This window comes from Pagrus major, chromosome 22, assembly GCF_040436345.1.
Source record: "Pagrus major chromosome 22, Pma_NU_1.0".
Taxonomy (NCBI): Eukaryota; Metazoa; Chordata; class Actinopteri; order Spariformes; family Sparidae; genus Pagrus; species Pagrus major.
This window is the reverse complement of record NC_133236.1, coordinates 24135690-24154295: the sequence shown is the minus strand read 5'-3', so window position 1 is coordinate 24154295 and position 18606 is coordinate 24135690. Positions and strand designations below refer to the sequence as shown.

The 18606-nt window shown below is 41.3% G+C and overlaps 1 protein-coding gene across 4 annotated transcripts in view; it reads right to left on the bottom strand.

The window, feature by feature from the left end:
* Nucleotides 1-18606, bottom strand: part of epb41l2 (erythrocyte membrane protein band 4.1 like 2) — a 49577-nt gene that overhangs the window by 10250 nt on the left and 20721 nt on the right. For 2 of the 4 annotated variants that reach the window (XM_073492692.1, XM_073492694.1), the window contains exons 5-16: nucleotides 15661-15765; nucleotides 15450-15492; nucleotides 11808-11883; nucleotides 10236-10332; nucleotides 9643-9767; nucleotides 9404-9491; nucleotides 7023-7175; nucleotides 6775-6872; nucleotides 6084-6256; nucleotides 4623-4696; nucleotides 327-392; nucleotides 138-170 (exon numbers count right to left, since the gene is read on the bottom strand). In XM_073492692.1, the coding sequence (XP_073348793.1) occupies nucleotides 138-170; nucleotides 327-392; nucleotides 4623-4696; nucleotides 6084-6256; nucleotides 6775-6872; nucleotides 7023-7175; nucleotides 9404-9491; nucleotides 9643-9767; nucleotides 10236-10332; nucleotides 11808-11883; nucleotides 15450-15492; nucleotides 15661-15765 (1131 nt within the window). The remainder of the gene's footprint in view (nucleotides 1-137; nucleotides 171-326; nucleotides 393-4622; nucleotides 4697-6083; nucleotides 6257-6774; nucleotides 6873-7022; nucleotides 7176-9403; nucleotides 9492-9642; nucleotides 9768-10235; nucleotides 10333-11807; nucleotides 11884-15449; nucleotides 15493-15660; nucleotides 15766-18606) is intronic. The other 2 variants (XM_073492693.1, XM_073492695.1) reach the window with 1 other exon arrangement.

The window sequence follows — 18606 nt, the reverse complement described above, 5'->3', positions numbered from 1 at the left end:
AACTGACTCTGTAATATCATGCTTGGGCAACCTCACCCTAAAAAGGTGAATCAAACCAACAAACCAACCCACGTGGGCAAAGCAAACGACTGACAGACCAAATACACAGATTAAACAACCAGTAACAGTGTGTGAACCTGAGAGGGGGCGAGCTCACTGTCTCCAGGCGACTGTTGACGGGGTAAAGTCAGGGAGAAAGTAAGGACACGTTAGGTTGACTGCAAAAGAAAACCATGTCTAAAACCAGCTTTACACTAAGTAATATCATCTTTTAATATCCCTACATAATTCTCAATTCATGCTGGGTAAAGACAGGCCCTACAGACCTGGGTGGGCGTGGCCTCCGCATCACCAGGGCTTAAATCCACCTCCTTAAGCTTCAGTGTTGGAGTCTTGGTGATAGCAGTGGTGATAAAAATGAGTAGGGTAGGGGGCACGGAGAAAGAAAAATGTGAAATGGATGATGGGAAAAGCTGGTTTCTTCCTGCGTCAGCTGGTCATGTGAACTTTGCACCGAACCCACAGGAGCAGTAACATGAAAAGAGTCTGAGATGTCATTAAAGTGTGACAGCAGGTGCTACGGACTGCTCTTGCCCTATATCATAAGAAAGATTCACAGTATCTGTATCTAAGTATGTTTTCTATCATGTGATACACACACCGACAACTCCACAGTGCTGAGTATGACTCAAACCAGCAAGTTAAATGCTACGACTACGATAGTATTCCTGTAGGTTTTTTGGACACAACTGCTACTTTTTATTCAAATAGGAAAACTATTCTTCGGGCACTAAGTGTTATGATGTTTTCCACCAGAGGCCTGCTTAATTCTTTCCAACCAGTCTTTTGATCCACCTGCATCCACCAGCTTTATTCAACCAAAAAAATTGCCAAATGGCCACTCCAGAAAAATGCTACTTTAAGCAAACAAGGGGACAAGGGGGTTGAAGAGAATCCTGAACCTCAGGGATCAGGGTAACACTGTTTTCTCTTAACATTCATTAGCAATTATATACAAACCAAAAACACTTTAAGTGCTATATATAGGGTTGAGGGGGGGGTTACGGCATCTATCCTGGGCGTCTACCTGTATGTACAGTTATAACATCTGGTCTACGGTTCATCTCGAAGTGTCACTCTGCACTACAAAGGCAAAATGCAGCAACTTCAATTAAGTCAATAATAATTTTAAAGATGAAACTACTTTAAATCACTAAATATTACTGTATTTTGCCATTGTAATGTTTGCTAAAAACTCTTAATATACCTTTTAATAACTCTTAATATACTATCTTTTCTCTATATTGACAATATAATAATATTTTCTCTATTTTGACATTGTTTACCCTTTATCAACTCTTTGAGTTTTAATAATTTGTTAAATCTTACTCTTTTAATCTTTGTTCTTTATATAAACAACACAGTGGGGTGGGCAGGGGGCGGGGACGGTAAAAATAAAGAAAATATTAGCTAAAAGAGGAGGTGGTGACACAGATTTCACATTCAAACACAGACGAAGTGGGAAGGAAAGCAGGGTGGAAGAGGGTATGTATTTATGCAGCAGGGTCGCACATCTCTTGCGTCCAGGTAGCACTTGTGTGAGTGTGGTGCCTGACGCGTGGGGGTGTGTGTGTCGGTGTGAGAAGAGAAGCCTGCTTGTTAAAACCAGAGCTCAACTGATCCTCAGACTGATCGTTCGCCATTTCGGTGACAAACATTGGCAAAACTGCCAACTTCCTCTGACTGGAGACCACGTTCTCTAGGTAACACAGGGTCAGGCCAAGGGGTGTGGCTAAAATCAGGGCTAAGACCAGGGACTGGCTCGCTGTTAGCATCACGACCAACAGGAAGACGACTAAGAGGCAGGGCAGGAACAGAGGGGAAGGATTCAAGAGGTAGCGATGGATGGATGGAGAAAGGTTAGAGCAAGAGAGAGAGGAGAGAGGAGGAAGAGAGGAGGAAGGTGGGAGAGAAAAGAAATAAGATGGCAGAGAAGAGAGAGAGGAAAAGGAAGAGACAAAATGAGGGCAGGTAAGAGAGGAAATGGACGGCAATTGTAGTCGTGTTGGTTGCCAAAGTACAGCAGGAACCAGACTAATGCACTTAGAAGGCAGATAGATAGTAACAAATGCCACAAGATGAGTCCATTTTAATGCCAAATTGTCAAAAAATTGACGTAGTCTGGGTGTAGTCATATTAGAAACAATCATTTTGAGGGCTCTGACATTGAAAATCTTTAATTTCCCTGCTGACTTGGAAGTGAGCTTGGACACAGTGGGAGTAAAAAAGCTCAGTTTCTGTGTTAATCCTGAAAACAGCCTTGTGGGCAGACGCCTGTTCACATTCTTTCCCAAAAGAGAGAGAAAACACAGGACGAAAGAAACACATCTAACCACACCCCTCAGAGAGAACCAGCTCCACCAATTTTGTCTTCCAGCTGTTGCTCTGGTTTCAGCCAGGCAGCCCTCCTCAAGTCCCAAAAGCTCTGAAGTGCATGTTTGGGAGCTTGAGATTGGGCAAGAGGCCAGAGGGTTTTGTGCGAGGTGTTCGAGATCGGCTGACTGCTTATCAGAGAAAGGAGATAAGGTGTTCAAGGGGAGGGTCCACAATGTGTGTGTAGGGGCCGTGTCGCCGATGAGGTCGTCGTCTTCGGAAATGTCTGACAGGCCATGGTCGAACTCGGAGATTGAGTCGAGGGAAGGGGGGATGGAGGAGAGCGAGGATGATGAAGAGAAGGAGAGAGGAAACATGAAGATTGACTGATGGAGGTGGATTGCGGTAAAGAACACACACACACACAGGGAGAGAGAAGGAAGGGAAAAAAGGAAAAGAAGGAGGAGGAAACCAAAAAAGTAGCAAGAGCGAGAGACAGAGTGGGTGGTAAAAGAAAGGAGAGACCCGCGCGCACACATCCACAAAGTGTAGGAGCAAGCAGTGAAGAAATAAGTCACAAATAAAACCAAAACAGCCGACGCAATGTGCATTAAAAAATATCATTTCATTGTTTGTTTTTATGAAATGATGACAAAAAAGTGAGCATGCAAGAGGGAAGTGATAAAAGCAAGATAAAAAAAAACAAAAACAAAGGGAGCGTGTGAAGGAAAAAAGAGAGAGGGAAAGAGACATAACATTAGTCAGTGAACAACACACCAAAAATAGGTTAAAAGTGAACATAGCAGGGTTGTGCAGAGTACAGTTGTGAGCAGAAACAGTGTCAACAGGGCGCCACCACTGAACGAAGGCACAAACCGCGTTTAGACCAAATGAGGCGTTGCAGCGATTAGCACAGGGTTGTGGGAGGACACGGCAGGGAGAGTATCATCGTTTGGTCTATGAGCTCCAACGGCTCCCAGCTTCGGAGCAACAACCACTCTCCATCTGTGACAGGTTTGCAGAGTGTTTCTCCTCCCCTGCTGGTGCAGTCTCCAGGCAGCACGATGTTGTTTGAGGCACCAAGAAACATTATAGTAACTTCCATTATAGTATATATATATATTTAGTTTTATAGTATTAGGCTATATTATAGTTCCATTTTATAAAACAAGTGGAAACGACTTAAACAACACTACTGTTGACCAGTCAGTCTGACGGTCGGCTTATTTCAGGTTGTTTTCTTTAAAAGTTTACTCTGTTTCAATTTTTCGCCACCTTGTTTGTCTTTCTGCAAACATTTGTGATCCACACTGCCACAGTCAAATGAATGGAAGGACTTGGGTTATCGCCACAACGCCTGATTTGGTCTCAATCAGGCCTAAGACAGAGGTAACTTCAACAGTGCTGGGGTGTGAGCAAGTAAGAAATAAGGAAAGTAAGGAGTGAGGAGAGGGGGGGTGGGAACAGGAGGCATGCTTAACATACAGTAATGCTCTGTTTACACACTCCAGTATCAGGAAGAGACTTAGTTTAAGGTACAGTCCCATCAGTGGGCATTAGAGCCTCTCAGTGGAGTCATGGTGGATGATGTCAAATTGTGAACACCTGCCTGGCTACCTGTGATAGCTGCCCTGAAGGCTAACTGTAGCTGCAAATGTTCAAATCTAAAGAAAGCCATTAAAATAAAGATAGACATATTTGTCAGGAAAGCTGCGTATCTCTCTCACGTCTAAAAGGAGACAACTATTTAACTTTTTGGCTGTAAGATTGGCTTTGTTTCGCTTCTGTTTCCCATTATTCCTACTCAATTTAAGCTACAACCCATTATGTTTGTCTTCACATGTGTACAACTTCAGATAAACAGTGCAGATGGTCCTGCTGCATGGTTCCGCATGTGTTTGTCACATATAGGTAAACAACACCCCCAAGGAAAGGTTGTTATAATGCTATAATGAATAAAACATTGAGCGTTATTCACACACTAAGGACACATAGGAGCAAAATTAAGCCTAAGACATACTTGTACACACACTAGAATGAGCCAAGAAATGAGAAACATTTTTTCATCACACACATCTCTTTTTGATACACAAACTCTCTTTAACAGTTCCTGTGGGAAAACCAGGTAATAATATAATGACGACAACAAATAAATATAATGACTTTTTCTTTCTAAAGTTAATCCTATGTTTTCTCTTTCCTTCCACAAATGCATGTATCCACACATGACGAAAACATGATACACACACCTTAGAGTCAGAGTGGAGCTCCCGTCCGTTCTCAGCTGTGTCCCTGCCAGCCTCGGTTATGCTGATCATTGGTGCTATAGAATAAGAAATGTATAAACAAATAAATTAATAAAATATACACATGACTTTCAACTTCTCTACAATTTCACAAGAAGGAAAACTGTGATTCTTCCGCTGACACCTGGGCCTGTCACGATAATCACATTATCAACTTATCGATGTATGAACATCACCTTGATCATTCATTGTTTTGGTTGCGTCTTTTCTTGGTTGTGTTTTACTTTGTTTATGTCTATTTATTTGGGGTATTTAAAAAAGAATTCACATTTCAATTCCATTGTCTTAATATTCTTAAGAAATGAAAAGTTCATTGCTACTTTAAAAGGATGAACTTGCCGTTTACTAACCGTTTAAATTATCATTATATCAGTGGAATAAAGTGGCCTTAAAATTACATTATTATCATAATATCACCTACTGACAGCTACTTTATATTCTCATTCAGTTCAAGATCACTGGTTTGTTTTTCTCTAAGGACATAAAACACTTTCAACACATGAAGGGCAGAGCCGATTCTCAATTCAGTCCCATACAAGGTCAAACTAAATTGATTTCTCTATTGAACAGTTTGCAATTACTGTAACTTTTAATAGGGAAGCCAGGACACAAATGCTGTAGCTTTTATCGTCAGTTCATCTTGTCAGATGCTGCGCTTTGAACTTGTAGAAAAAGGCAGTATATAAAAAGATTTACTTTGAGGTATGACAGAGTGCAACAAGGATTTGTTGGCCTGCAGTGGAACAATGTGTCCAGCAGGGGACAATGTAAGATAATGAAATAACCTGACGCATGTGACACAGAAATGCACAGCTGCATGAGGTGGGATTGGTAAGACTCGTCCGGAAAACCACAAAAAAAACGTTGTTTTCTGTTTTCCAGAGACATTAGAATATATATTTGACGTGGAAAAAGGCTCACTGTTGATGAAGAACTTGAGAAGATATGACACCAAGTTGAATTATTAAATGTGATCACTGCTCAGTTATTTCTGATTGTGGGAATTTCTATAGTTTTCTCATCTTGTTTGATTGACATGAGAAGGACTGTATATTGTATCTATATGCTGTGTTTCTTCCATCACGATGGCCCTTTTTTCTTTTAGACACACATAGCAAGCGTACACATCTTTCCATCTCTTTCTTTCTCCTTCTCCGTCTCTCACCGTGTGACAGGAAACATATGCTGCAGCTATTTCCTGTATCTGGTCAGACACTAGCATTTGACATCCAAACACACACAGAAACACAGACACAGCCCTCCATCCATGACCCTGCTTCCATCTGCCCATCATTCCACCTACCCCTCTTTATCATCTGTATATCCACTTACTGAATACTGTTTAGAAAGAAGCTGAAACGTCATCTTTTTGTGTCTCTTCATGAGTTAGTGTGCATGTGTTACCTCCATCCAGACTGCGGCTGATACGTTTGGATGAGGTGCGCTCAAAGTTGGGTGCGGGTCGGTCTATGAGGGAGCTGGCCACGCGGGTCTGGGCCTGAGTTCGTCCGCTGTAACGGAACTTAGAGCCCAGAGTCAAGAAGCGGGCCTTGGGTGGAGGTTCTGGTGCGTTTAACCTAGAGACAAGGGAGGGAGGGAGGAATGAAGGGAGGGAGGGAGGGAGACAAAGATGGGAAATTAGGGACAGGCATATAATTTGAAAACTTATTCAAAGGGATTTACTTTGTAATAAAATTTAACAGTAAAAACTGTATGTGCATGTGCAAGGGGGGCAAAAATGTTTCTCTTCCCTCGACAGGATATTAAAGCTTATTCTCTTGCAGACACAGCACACACAAAAAACGCAGCAATGATGGGCACCTGGTTGATCTTTGTGTGTGTGCATATTAGAGTCTATTCATTCCACCCGGCATCAGACTGGTTAAACAACCACAAGATACACTCTCTGGACTTATTGTCTGAAAACAGAGCCAGCCTTTTGTTGAGCCTGATAAAGCACACATTTCTTTATTGAACGTTACCTAACGAGCTGTTTCGATACCCCTGAACTCCAGACTGGGTAATCTCTGATATCCATGTGCGTACACAGAACAAGCTAGCTTTATGGTGTGTATTTGAATGTGTGCATTTCTACCTGAAGAAACTGTGATTCTCCACACAGACTTTCCACAGCCTTTTGGCAGATCGATGATTCTGGAGTTTGAATCCCACCGTGCTCTCAAACTGCTCAGTCTATCAAGGAAACATAGAAACAACAAAAATTATCACTTTTTTTCCACCACAGAAGAATCTAGAGCTGCACGATATGGGAAAAAGTTTATTTGCATACACCTGAGTTAATCTAAAGCTTGTGTGTGCATATATGTATGTGCAGGTACAAACCTCTCCTGGTCTGATCTTAATGTAGAAGTTGTTCCTCTTGTAAGAAATCTTGAGTATTTTGGGCCAAGCAAAACGATTTATCCGAAGTCTGTCTTTGTAAACAAGGAGTCCGTTGGCGCACACACCTAGCATGATGTCTACACCCTCAGAATCCTGCAACAGTCACATTCAAATGGACACAAAATAGATTTTATTGTGAAATTATTCATTAATCTCTGCAAAACATCTGCACATGCTGCCCGTTTGTGTTAATGTGATCATACTGTACCCCAATTGATCTGCTAAAGTAGTCTGCTAAAGGTCAACAGAAACTCAATTATCACACACACAAACACTCAGTCCAATGCCAACACGACACACTAACTCACTAACAAAGCTTTTAAGTCCAAGGCCATCTGCTAATGGTGAAGGAAGGTATTGATTACAGTAGTAAATTAACAGGAAAAATCTGTTGGGCTAATGGAGATGGATGCAATATATTGATAATGTGTTACTGGGACACAGAAACACATGTCACATGGCCTTGCCATGCTATCAGCTGCTCATCGACCTCTGTGCTCCTACTTAAGATACATCTTAGCACTATTTGGCTTGGACACACTGACAACATGGGTGGAGGGGGGAAAACAATTTAATCCCATTTGCCTTGTGTGCTTTCTGTGAGCAAACAAAGAATCTTCAGTGAATGCAGCTCTGGATGAGGTCGTCTCAATTTTAGTAAGTAATGCAAAACAAACAAATAAAAGATGGGCAGCTTTATAACAATCTGATGTTGAATATATATAAATAAACATCAGTGCAATTTGCTTAATTAATACAACTGTGGTATTAAGGTATTTTAATCCCTGCTGTTGTCAGACTATTCAATTATAAATTCAAGTCTCAGCAGATCAAAACAACCAGTGGACTATGAGTTCAAGACAATACAGCTGTTGTGAATCAACTGTATGTCTTGCTGCTAACCAAAGAAGTTCAACCGTTTGGTTTTTTTTGTCTCAATACACTTAACAGTATTTCTAGACTACATACTGTAGTATATCGCTTTTTAATTAAGTACTGATTATTGATATTTTCATTACTGAAAAATCACATACACACAAAAGTAAAAAAACAAAACAAAAAGAAAAACATACATGAAAAGATCTGGATTGCCCTGTCTCCACAAAACCTATCTATATATTCCAGTTGCATATTAACTTGCTCATGCTCAGATCTTGTTGTTGACATGTAAACACCATCCATTTCTCCCATTGAGTTAACTGATCCATATAATATATTTCATTCACAATTTTGAGCCATTCATCTTACGTTTGATGGCCTTGTGCCATCTCTTGGTAATGGCAAGCTTTTTCCAAGCTGCCAACAAAACCTTCATCAATTATCCCGTTATATCACCAAATCACAGTACAATACATGACCTAGGTATATCAAAGCCCAGAATTTTTGACATTAGGCATGTGATGTCCCCCAAACTTCTCATGACACAATTTCATGAGAAAGCCAAAAGACATGTGGTTGGTCTAAATTTATTGCCCCACATTGGTTGTGCTATAGACAAGTATTTCCTTTTAAATTTGGGTGTAAACAAGAATGTGAGGTTGTTGTCGGCTGAAGTTTTATTTTCAAACTGATAATCATGTGATTTAAATAGTATCAGAGTGGTTAAAATGTGTCAAATTACATTTCTAATTAACGTAGAAAAATGCATGCAGGCATTCTGATAATTTGACATGTATTTGAATGGGTTCCAGTCTGGGCCTTGGGGTCATGAAACTTGCAGGACAAATTAATGGCACACGACAAAAATAGATCTGCCCTTTGAATTCCCACAGCTTTGGTATGCTATAAAAAAAGATTTTCAACATTTTGAAACACTGTCACTGCTGCTCTGGTCTTTTCCCCTGCTTCGCTCTCTGTGTTGCAAACAAGTGGAGCATGCCCTTAAAGGGGACTCGCCCCTTTTCTCTCTTTCAAGGATCTGTCCGCATCTCCCTCTAACCTTATCTCTGTCCCTCGTGTCTTTGTCCTCATCTTACATCCTTTCTTTTTATTTTCAGACTCACTCTCTCATGCATATTTCCCCCATTTCTTCTGCCTGTCTTGAACAAAGACACACACACATACTCAGACACACATGGAAACATGCACGCAATCTGCTGATGACCTGCTATCCCAGTGAGAGAGACTGGCTGTTCCCATGGCAATGGCCTCCCTCATTGTTTGTACAGCTGACACACACACACACACAGATAGAGTGACACAAACAGGCAGACGCATCGACACACTCTCCCCACATCAAGGAACTGTGCTAATCCCCTGATGTCAACAACAAGGGAGAGAACAGAGAAGAAAAGGGCGAGGGCTCATTCATTCATTTAGACCTTAGCGTGGTGCAGGTCCACCCCGTACATGGACAGTTTCTTGGCATTTTCTAGAAACTGGGCGTCGGCCTGTGCTGGCGTCATCCCCCTAAACACACAGAAAAGGCAAATTACTACAAACATTTAACTAACAGCAGTATAGAGGCATAAATCCATAATGTTTGATTGTATGAGACATGGTAAATAAATATAGACTTGATGCAGACCACTTATGACTACATCACACTGTTCTCTCTGACCTGTGAGACTTGTGGAGTTCAAGAATCTTCTCCTCCATCTCTTTGTTCTGATTGGGCGCAAAGGTCCGCTGACTGACGTAGTCCAGAGGCCGAGGCTGGTCGGGTTCATAGTCGCCAAATTCTGCCTGTAAACCAAAAGACACAGCCGCTTCAGGTATACTTAAAATAATAAAGAATTAAGCTAATTTACAAAGGTTCTTTACAAAACAAAATAAAATGGGAGACGCAAACAATAACAGTTTAAAGGTTATATAACAATATGCAAAATGTGTATGATAAATAAAATAGAAAAATGTAAGAAAATGTACATATAACGTATAAAAATAGGATTAATGAAGTGACTCAACAGTTAAAAGTACATTTAGACCACCTTACAGTCTGTAAAATCACACTTATAAAAAATGTTTTAAGACGGATTTAAAGAGGTGAAGGAGCCCGCCAGTCTGATGTCAGGGAGATTGTTCCAGAGAGTGGGGGCCCTGACAGAAAAGGCCCAGTTACCCTTAGTCTTTATAAACAGAGACACATAAGCAGCAGGTGACTCACAAGTGGAAACTGCACTCCACAGTGCATCTTCACACAGTGTGTTTTACCTGCAGTGTGTATGACCCCAGCAGAGCGTGAGTGACAAACGAGCAAGGCAGTCGACCCGACGCCACGTCTTCGCGGAGCTGCAGACACAACAAGTACCTACAGGAAAGGAAAAGGGAAACAGGTTTTGATTTAAAAACTACCAAAAAAAAAGCCTTTCTGTGAACTGGAATCTGCTCTACTGCTCGTGATAATATTAAAGCGATCCCAGTAGCCAAACTGACTCTCCTCCTGTGAGGCCAGGGTCAGCTGGTGAGGATTAAATGTCTTATTGTTGCTGTGTTTGTTGAATAATTTTCTTAGCATGCTGGTACGCTGCTTTATTGGGATAGCCTCATTTCTAATCCCCACCATGTCATACCCGAACTTAGTTGCATAACATGTACGTTTGCCTTTAGTGAACTGTCCAGTGGTTTTGTGGATTTGCGGCAGTGTGTGCTGTCCTCTATAGTGAAGCTTCATGGAAGAGCTCATTATGTGAATGGAGCCTCTGTGTGAATGACTAATTCAGATACCTCAGGGTGCTGGGAAATAAATCATCCCGGCTACTGAAAAATGTCATTCAAAGTCACTTTGGTGAGACAGACATTTGCTGACATGGAGGCTTAAACTCCAGTCATCTAGTCGCGGTTCTCCTCTTCACTGGCCAAATATACTGCCCCTAGGACAAAATTGCATCTTACCGGAATATATGAATATACTGTACATTAACCCTCTGAACTCATATGAAACTGCATTTATTGTGTCTCCTGAAGTTTAATATAAGACGAAAAAGAAAAATTATGCACCAATAGTGTTGGAGGAGAAATTACTGTAGCAGTCACTCACTGCAGGTCAAAGTGAGCGAATGCCTGTTAGTGAGTGTGATTTCTGTGTCCTCGATTAGCCTTTAGCTGCAGAACAACCATCAGAGAAGTTGTTCGCTCCATTAGACATACACTCCAACCTAAATGCTGTGTGCTTGGAGGATGCCCGTGAGTGTATGTGCGTGTGTGCGCATGCAAATACAAATGAACTAACAACGTGCACAAAGCCAGCTTGTGTCTGTTTTTTCATGTTTTTTTTTTTTTTTAACTTTTACTGTGTTGCCTTAGTTACGCAAATCAACTTTAAACTTGCACGTGTTCAATCACCATTTTATCAATAAAATTAAGGGGGTCGCTTACAGTAAAGACCCCCACAGAGAATTATTCTACTACTACTACTTCCAGCACCACTTGTCAGCTGTTTTCAGCTAAAAAGCTCTGATGAACTGACGCTACCTGCCCAGCACCAAAAAGTAGTGAATGCTAGCAACTAGCTGATGAACGTAGTGTGGAGCATTTTATTTTATTTTTTAAATTTTGGAAGTAGTGACCGAAAAAGAGCTAAAAGAAACAAATTGGTGTAATTAAGCAGCTGTTTGCTGACAAATTCACTGTAGCTGCTTAAAGAGGCGATTATGTGTCAACTTTGTGTTTACAGTTTGTTCCATTGCCCCAAGTGGCCATAAAAAGTCATTAGTGAAGGATTAAAGAAAACATTGGTGCGTGTGTAACAAGTGTGTGTGCATGTGTGTGTGTGTGTGTGTGTACCTGGTAATGTCTTCAGTGAGCAGTGAGGGGTCAGGAGGGTAGAACTTGACGTTGAATGCAAACTGCCAGTTGTTACCTGGACAAACAGGGATTTACAGCACAGTAACATTACACACTGTGTATATAATAAGTGCAAGAGAATATATGTGAACACATGCCACAGTTTGTGTGGCAGCATTATAATGAGGGTTGCCCGTATTTCAATGCAATTCCATCCATCCCTCTGCCTGTCATGTGACCCATCTGTCTAATGCAGAACAGCTTTTAGGAAGTGCTAAGCCTGGTACATCACATATGCATGCACGCACACACACACAAGCACTCAACAGATCTGCTGTTGCATAACCTCATTCTAGCTCCACCAAATAACAAATTCTAACATTTATCATCATCAAGACATCACATTTCCTATTCTCATTGTCTCAGGAGGCCATATTGCCTGCCACCTCCTCCATCCCCAGCCTTTCTGTATTGCTTGGCTCCACCGAGCAACACACATGCACACACACATAGACACACTCAATATAAGATGGAGATCACATCGTCTGGAAAATTCCATCCGGGAAAAGCTGACATCACATCGAGACCATTTCCTCCTCCAAGGTCAGACACGCATCCATGTATGCGTACGCGCACGTGCACATGCAGTGAAAAAGGCCTCACATACGGAATCACACACGTGCAGTAGCAGATCCTTCGCAACTGCATCCCAGAGGAGAAGGAGGAGTGAGGGATATTGTGACGGGACGTGATGAAACTAGACAAAGACACTCTCGCCCAAGATGCAACACAAGAGGTGAAGACGAGGTGAAATATCAATTTTCCATGCGATGCTGATATCATGTTTGTTCTCGTTCTTTCCCCAGATTTAATTTGTGTCACTTAACATACAAAAAAGGAAAATCTTGAGCGCAAACAGTCCTGTTTCCTCGCCTGTGTGTATGTGTGTGTTGATGTGTCTGGGAGTGAGATTGACTTTGTACGTCTTGTCGGCAGCACTAAGTGCTCTGGGAGTCTCTCATGACCGTTCCGACTTTCCACGCGACCACGTGCCGCCCATTAATCCGCCCCAGGATGTAAAGAATACACACATACCGATACCTATACACACACTATACCTCACCTCTTAACAGGAGATCCACTGTACTCTTCCTGGCAACAATTCCTTACGTCTCCCCCACACCCTTCATATATGCACTTGCTCTTTAACCTCCCCCAGCTCTCTTCCTCCTTATTTCTTAGATGGGTCTTTCTCACTAATGATATTTTTCTATATAATATTAAATAACATATGTTTACTGTTTGGAAATGTTTGGAATCTAGGAAATATGTTTATGCTCATCACCCTATCCCTTAAGCATAAACTAAATGGTTTTATCTCATCACAGACACCGAGTGGCCTGCAAATGTACATAACAGTGTCAGCATGGTGAGACACACAATGCTATAAAGGTTAGCTTGATTGTGGAGCGAACATATGTGGCAGCAGTTAAACATTAACAGCAGCCACACGCACTGCAGACTGCAGAGCTCTACTGACTGGACAAAATCCAGACTCTTCAGCTTTCTCAGCTCTCTGCTCTGCTTCCAGTGTCATTCAGCAAGCCATTGAGAGCGAGGCGAAAACCTTGTTCTCATCATCTGTCAAAGTGAAATGTAAGAAGGAGCTCACTCGTCTGGAGTAAAGTTTTACTTTCAGTGGTCTCGAAAGACTGACAGCTGATTTTTGCCATTTGTTATGTTAGATTTGACTGCTGACAGCTACGATTTCTGGGTTCATGTTTCATTTTTATTGGCTCTCTATCTAATTCTGATAACTGAAACTTTCAGCTTTACAGATTAAATTCTCAGTCTTATTTTTCTCCTTTTTTTTGCTTTCACATTTTTCCAACTTTCTATCAGCTAACCTACAAGTTCTTCTACACATTTTCTCTATGTGGCTTATCATCTATTATATTCTTACCTCATTTATTTTACATGATTTTTCTCCATTATTATATCCCGCCCTGAAGCCAGGAAGCTACAGACAAAGAGCAGGCACACGTGCACATATTTGGTCATAGTACGCTGCATTTTCCAACCTTTTCTTGGACATATTTACATGGTGAAATGGTGAAAAATGACGCTTAGTTTTTCCCAAATTTGAAGATAACATCCTCAACCAACTAGCAAAGAAAACAGAACATATTCACATTTAAGAAGCTGACATTTGGAAAAAATACTAAAAATTAAATCAAAATAGTTGGTGATTAATATCATAGTTTTCAACTAATCATCTAATTGTTACAGCTCTAAATGTAACGGCTCTATGTTAGATCTTTATATGAAAGGGCAGGCCAGCAACGCTTTAAAAGCACAGCACATGCAGCAGCTTTGATCTTTCCAAAATAATTCAAGAACCCATAAAAATGACGTTCAATGACAAATGTTAAGGTCCCCGTCCGACATGTAGTGACGTAGAGCTGTGACGGCCGAGGGCACACTGATGGTAGTTTAGAACAGAATGGTGTCAAGCCTGTCATTTTTGTGGTGCTGTGTCTGGACCAACACATACGATACAGTCCGTCTCTCTCACTATAAACATTCTCACGCACACACACACACACACACACACACACACACACACACACACACACACAGAATTGTACACAAATGAACACATGCGGCCAGTTGCATACCACTCATCCGTGAACCACAGGCACGCACACACACACACAGTGACACAGCCACAAAGACACAGGCATGCATGTTCGCCACACACACTGTGTTCTGCTTACACATGGAACCGCACACAGTCTGCACACACCCAGACGTAACGACCTCACATGTTCTCGTTCTAAAATAACACTTTATGAGCAAAAATGATATGTTTCAGGCTGTCTGTTAAAGCCTGTTTTGACTTATATTGTAAGAAGGAGACATGGGAAGTAAACAGCAAAAGAAAAGAAGCAAAGCTTTTCTTGAATAAAAGCCAGCTAGCGTATTGGCATATTCTTCAAAAAATAACCCAGAATAGTAAACAAACGCTTACAAACACTGAAAAGAAAAGCCCAACTGCAAAAAACATGACTTCTAATCAGATCCTAAACAAATGAAATGGCCCGATTCATCTCAATTCTACCAAGATCCTGTTTGTCATTGTACTAATGTCAAACGTACCAATTACTAACATCATTGCAAACGGAGGATACCATTTTAATCGTTACAGCCACATGCGTGCATTCAAACATAAACTCAAATGTTAGCCCTGCTCGGTTGCTCTGCACGCTTGACAGCCGTCTATCAACAATAGACGAGATGATGCCGCACGTCACTCTGCATTTATAAATGATCAACGGTTTATAAAGACATTGATGAATAATGAAACAGAGATCACACTTTGGTAACCTCTTCCACACCACCAGCTCTGGCAAGTCAGCTGTCGTGTGGTCTCAAATGTCTCTGGCTTTGTTTGACTTAATTGTGATGCTTTTTCCTTTAATTTCAGAATACTTTTATTAATTAAATATTTATATTTAATTAATTGCCTTTTGGCTCAGGAGTTGTGGCCCCTGTATTATGTGAAACATCTTGCACGCTGACAGAGATAGAGATGGACGGATGGACTTGCAAAAGGCGAGTGTAATTTTGAAAAAAACTTACTGCGTATCTGTCTCTTGATTTCCTTCGTGGGGTCCAACCAACACTAGAGTGGAGCAGGCGAGACAAAGAGCAGGAAGAAAGTTGACCTCTATACTGAAACAGTCTCACAAGACACTATACAGATGTCTGTGTCTGGAGTTTCTATATGTGAACATTAATGATTTATTTGGCATATAGTACATCATGTGCATGTGTGTGTAAGGATACATACCTTCTGTTCATGGCTGTCTGTGTATGCCAGACCAAAGTAGTCCTTCTCCAGTAGGTTAAGGTGCTCACACACCTTAAAGAATAAGTACTGGCCTTTAGCACGTTTCTGCAGAGAGAAAGAGAGAGATTCAAACACAAACATTAAAGTTTGTACTTTATTGTACATTTTGATGGAAAACAATATTAGAAGGCACTAAATAATGTTTCCAGATGTCAAGTTTTGAATGCCATTTTAAAGCTTGAGAAATATGATCACAGTACCCTGATAAAAAAGTTTAAAAACTCATTTTGTATGGTTTAGTGAGGCACTTTGTTCAATCCTCTCTATCAATGCATCTGTTTTTTTCAGTTTCAGCCACATCTGTCCTATTATTCCCTCGCTCTCTTCCTCAGTCTCTCCATCTGTCTCTTGGCAACACATTCCTTCATGGCCCCGATGGGAGCCTTGTCCATAAAAACCTCCACACTCAGCTATGACAATGACATTTAGCACACATCCATGCATGCACACACACAAACACACAACAGTGCCCTTTAGGCAGACAGAAGGTCAGACAGAGTGGATGGGTGGAAAAGGGGAAAAAAAGGATGAGAGGAATGACATAATTAAATAATATTCATTTCTTTTCAGTCAGGCAGCACAGCCTCAGTCTGACGCACCAGATGACACTGGCATTTCACAGACAGACTCACAGACAGGGCAGGGAGCGTGGTGAAAGTGGAAGGGAAAGAGGATGAAAGAGTGCATTTTTCTTCAGCTCAAAACATCTGCGGTATTTTCCTATACTTGGTCAGGCACATGCGCCTCATACAGAAACTCACAGTGTAGTTGAATTCTGAACGCCGCAAAGAATGTGAGAATGTGACCTTTCAGGGTTTCTGGGTCTGTGCCAGCGTGCCTCCAAGCAAGGCACTACCTTAGAACTATTGTTTAATGTCTGCGGGCCGTTACTGAGCCCTTACTTTGATCCAGAAATTTCTGTCCGTCACACACCTTTATATGACTTTGATCCGCATGACAATATGATGAGAGGACTTATCAGGACTACTCGGAAAGGGTTCTTTTACAATTTTTCTAAAATCAAATTCAATGCTTTTGAAGAGCTCAACAAATCTAATTTAAAACCCTAAACATGTCAACATGATTTCTTTGATAGAAAAGGGAGACAATTTACTGAGTGCTTACGCATGATGTGTCGACTTGAATGAATGGTGCTTCTAGTTCTGGCGGTGATACAAAACTGCACAACTGACTGACTGTTGAGAAGTTGCAAGCAGGTCAGAGCAAGTTTTGGATGTGCTACGTGCAAACAATACGGGTATTAGCAACGGTTTTCACCCCCATGGCCCCTCATGAAAGTCTTTCACCAGCCACTTCTGACACTCATCTTCCTCAAAACATTTGTCATTAAACTTGCATCTCAGCATCTTAATTCATCCCTAGATTGTTAGCTTGCTAGCAACCATTTCTGAGGTCAACAAAAAGATTACACTCAGCCAGACACCAGAAGATGTAGCTTGCTAGTGTAACGTGAAACTTGTAATAATGGTGGCATCTCTCATTGTCTAATTAAACAAACAGACACTACTGGACAATTTTCCCATCAGCAAAAAATAATACCTACAGCAAATTTACAGTAAATTGAAGACAATATATGTCCTCAATTTCTTTGATTTTATTAAAGACCTTTTAAGGACCCGCAAGAACACTGTCACATATTACCAAATGAACTAGTGATCATGAACTACGCACAAAATAGCTTTTAAATACTATCCCATGTTACAGCTTGTATCCCCAGCACCATAAAAGCCTGTAAAAGTCAAATGAGCCTAAATCCCTATATGACCAAGTACCAAACTGCTTTATCGCACAATTCACATGAATGAAGTCATGAACATAATAATGGGGAAGAATGAAACCATATAATGATCATAAAAGAGCTAGAGAGACTAAGTGCTTGTGTCTATTATGTTTTTTCCGTGTAAACAGGAGGCAGTAAACGCACCGCTCTATGTGTCAAACCCAACTGCAAAGCAACAGCGTCTTATATTTGCAAATGCTACTTGACTCATGTCTGACTGAAATGGTACTTAAACCGTGTGACACTCAAATCCTGCTGAAACCAATACTAATGACATTCTTAGAAACAGCATTAAAACCATGTGACACCAAGGCTCCCCTTTGAAAGCCACTGTTTAAAGAGAGTCAGAAAACGTCTGGACGGGATTTCCAGTCGAGGAACTGCGGCTAATAAAATATGCACTCAAGTTATTACAATGGAATAAATGTGATGCCGTCGGCTCATAAATGGGACGGAAGGATGATAGAAGAATGGACCAGGAGTCTGAGTAGAAACTGTGTGTGTGTGTGTGTGTGTGTGTGTGTGTGTGTGGTATTGTGTGTGTTGGAGGCCTGCTGGGCAAAACAGAAAATTTAATCTCTGGAATGCATTGTGCATCTCTCCCTCTCGCAACCTAACTATGCCAGTGTGTGGAGGGAGAGATGGATGGATGGATATGTGTGTGTGTTTGTGTGTGTGTGTGTGTGTGTGTGTGTGTGTGTGTGAGCATTTCAGGACAATAGCAGTTAGCCGCAGTATCAGCGTTTTCTGTTGTGAGACAAAGCAGCTACTGTTGGAACGACCGTAGACAATCGCAGGCACGCCGTTTGGCGTCGGCAAACCGTAGTTTGTAGCCAGTTGAAATCTCCTCACCAAATGTGAAAATGTAGTCATGTAAAAGCTAGCAGTTCTGCTGAGGGGCTCTTGAACCAGGCACTTGACTGTTAACAGCTCCAGTGGACTTGCTCGGTGGCTATTCTGGGCCACTTCCCACAGAATGGGAGTGAGTGTGGGAATGTGGGGAGGGGTACTGCTAAAAAAAATTGCATGCTGTTTGGGAAACATGAGGTTTTAACCATGAGCTATGGCAATAATGAGGAAAACAC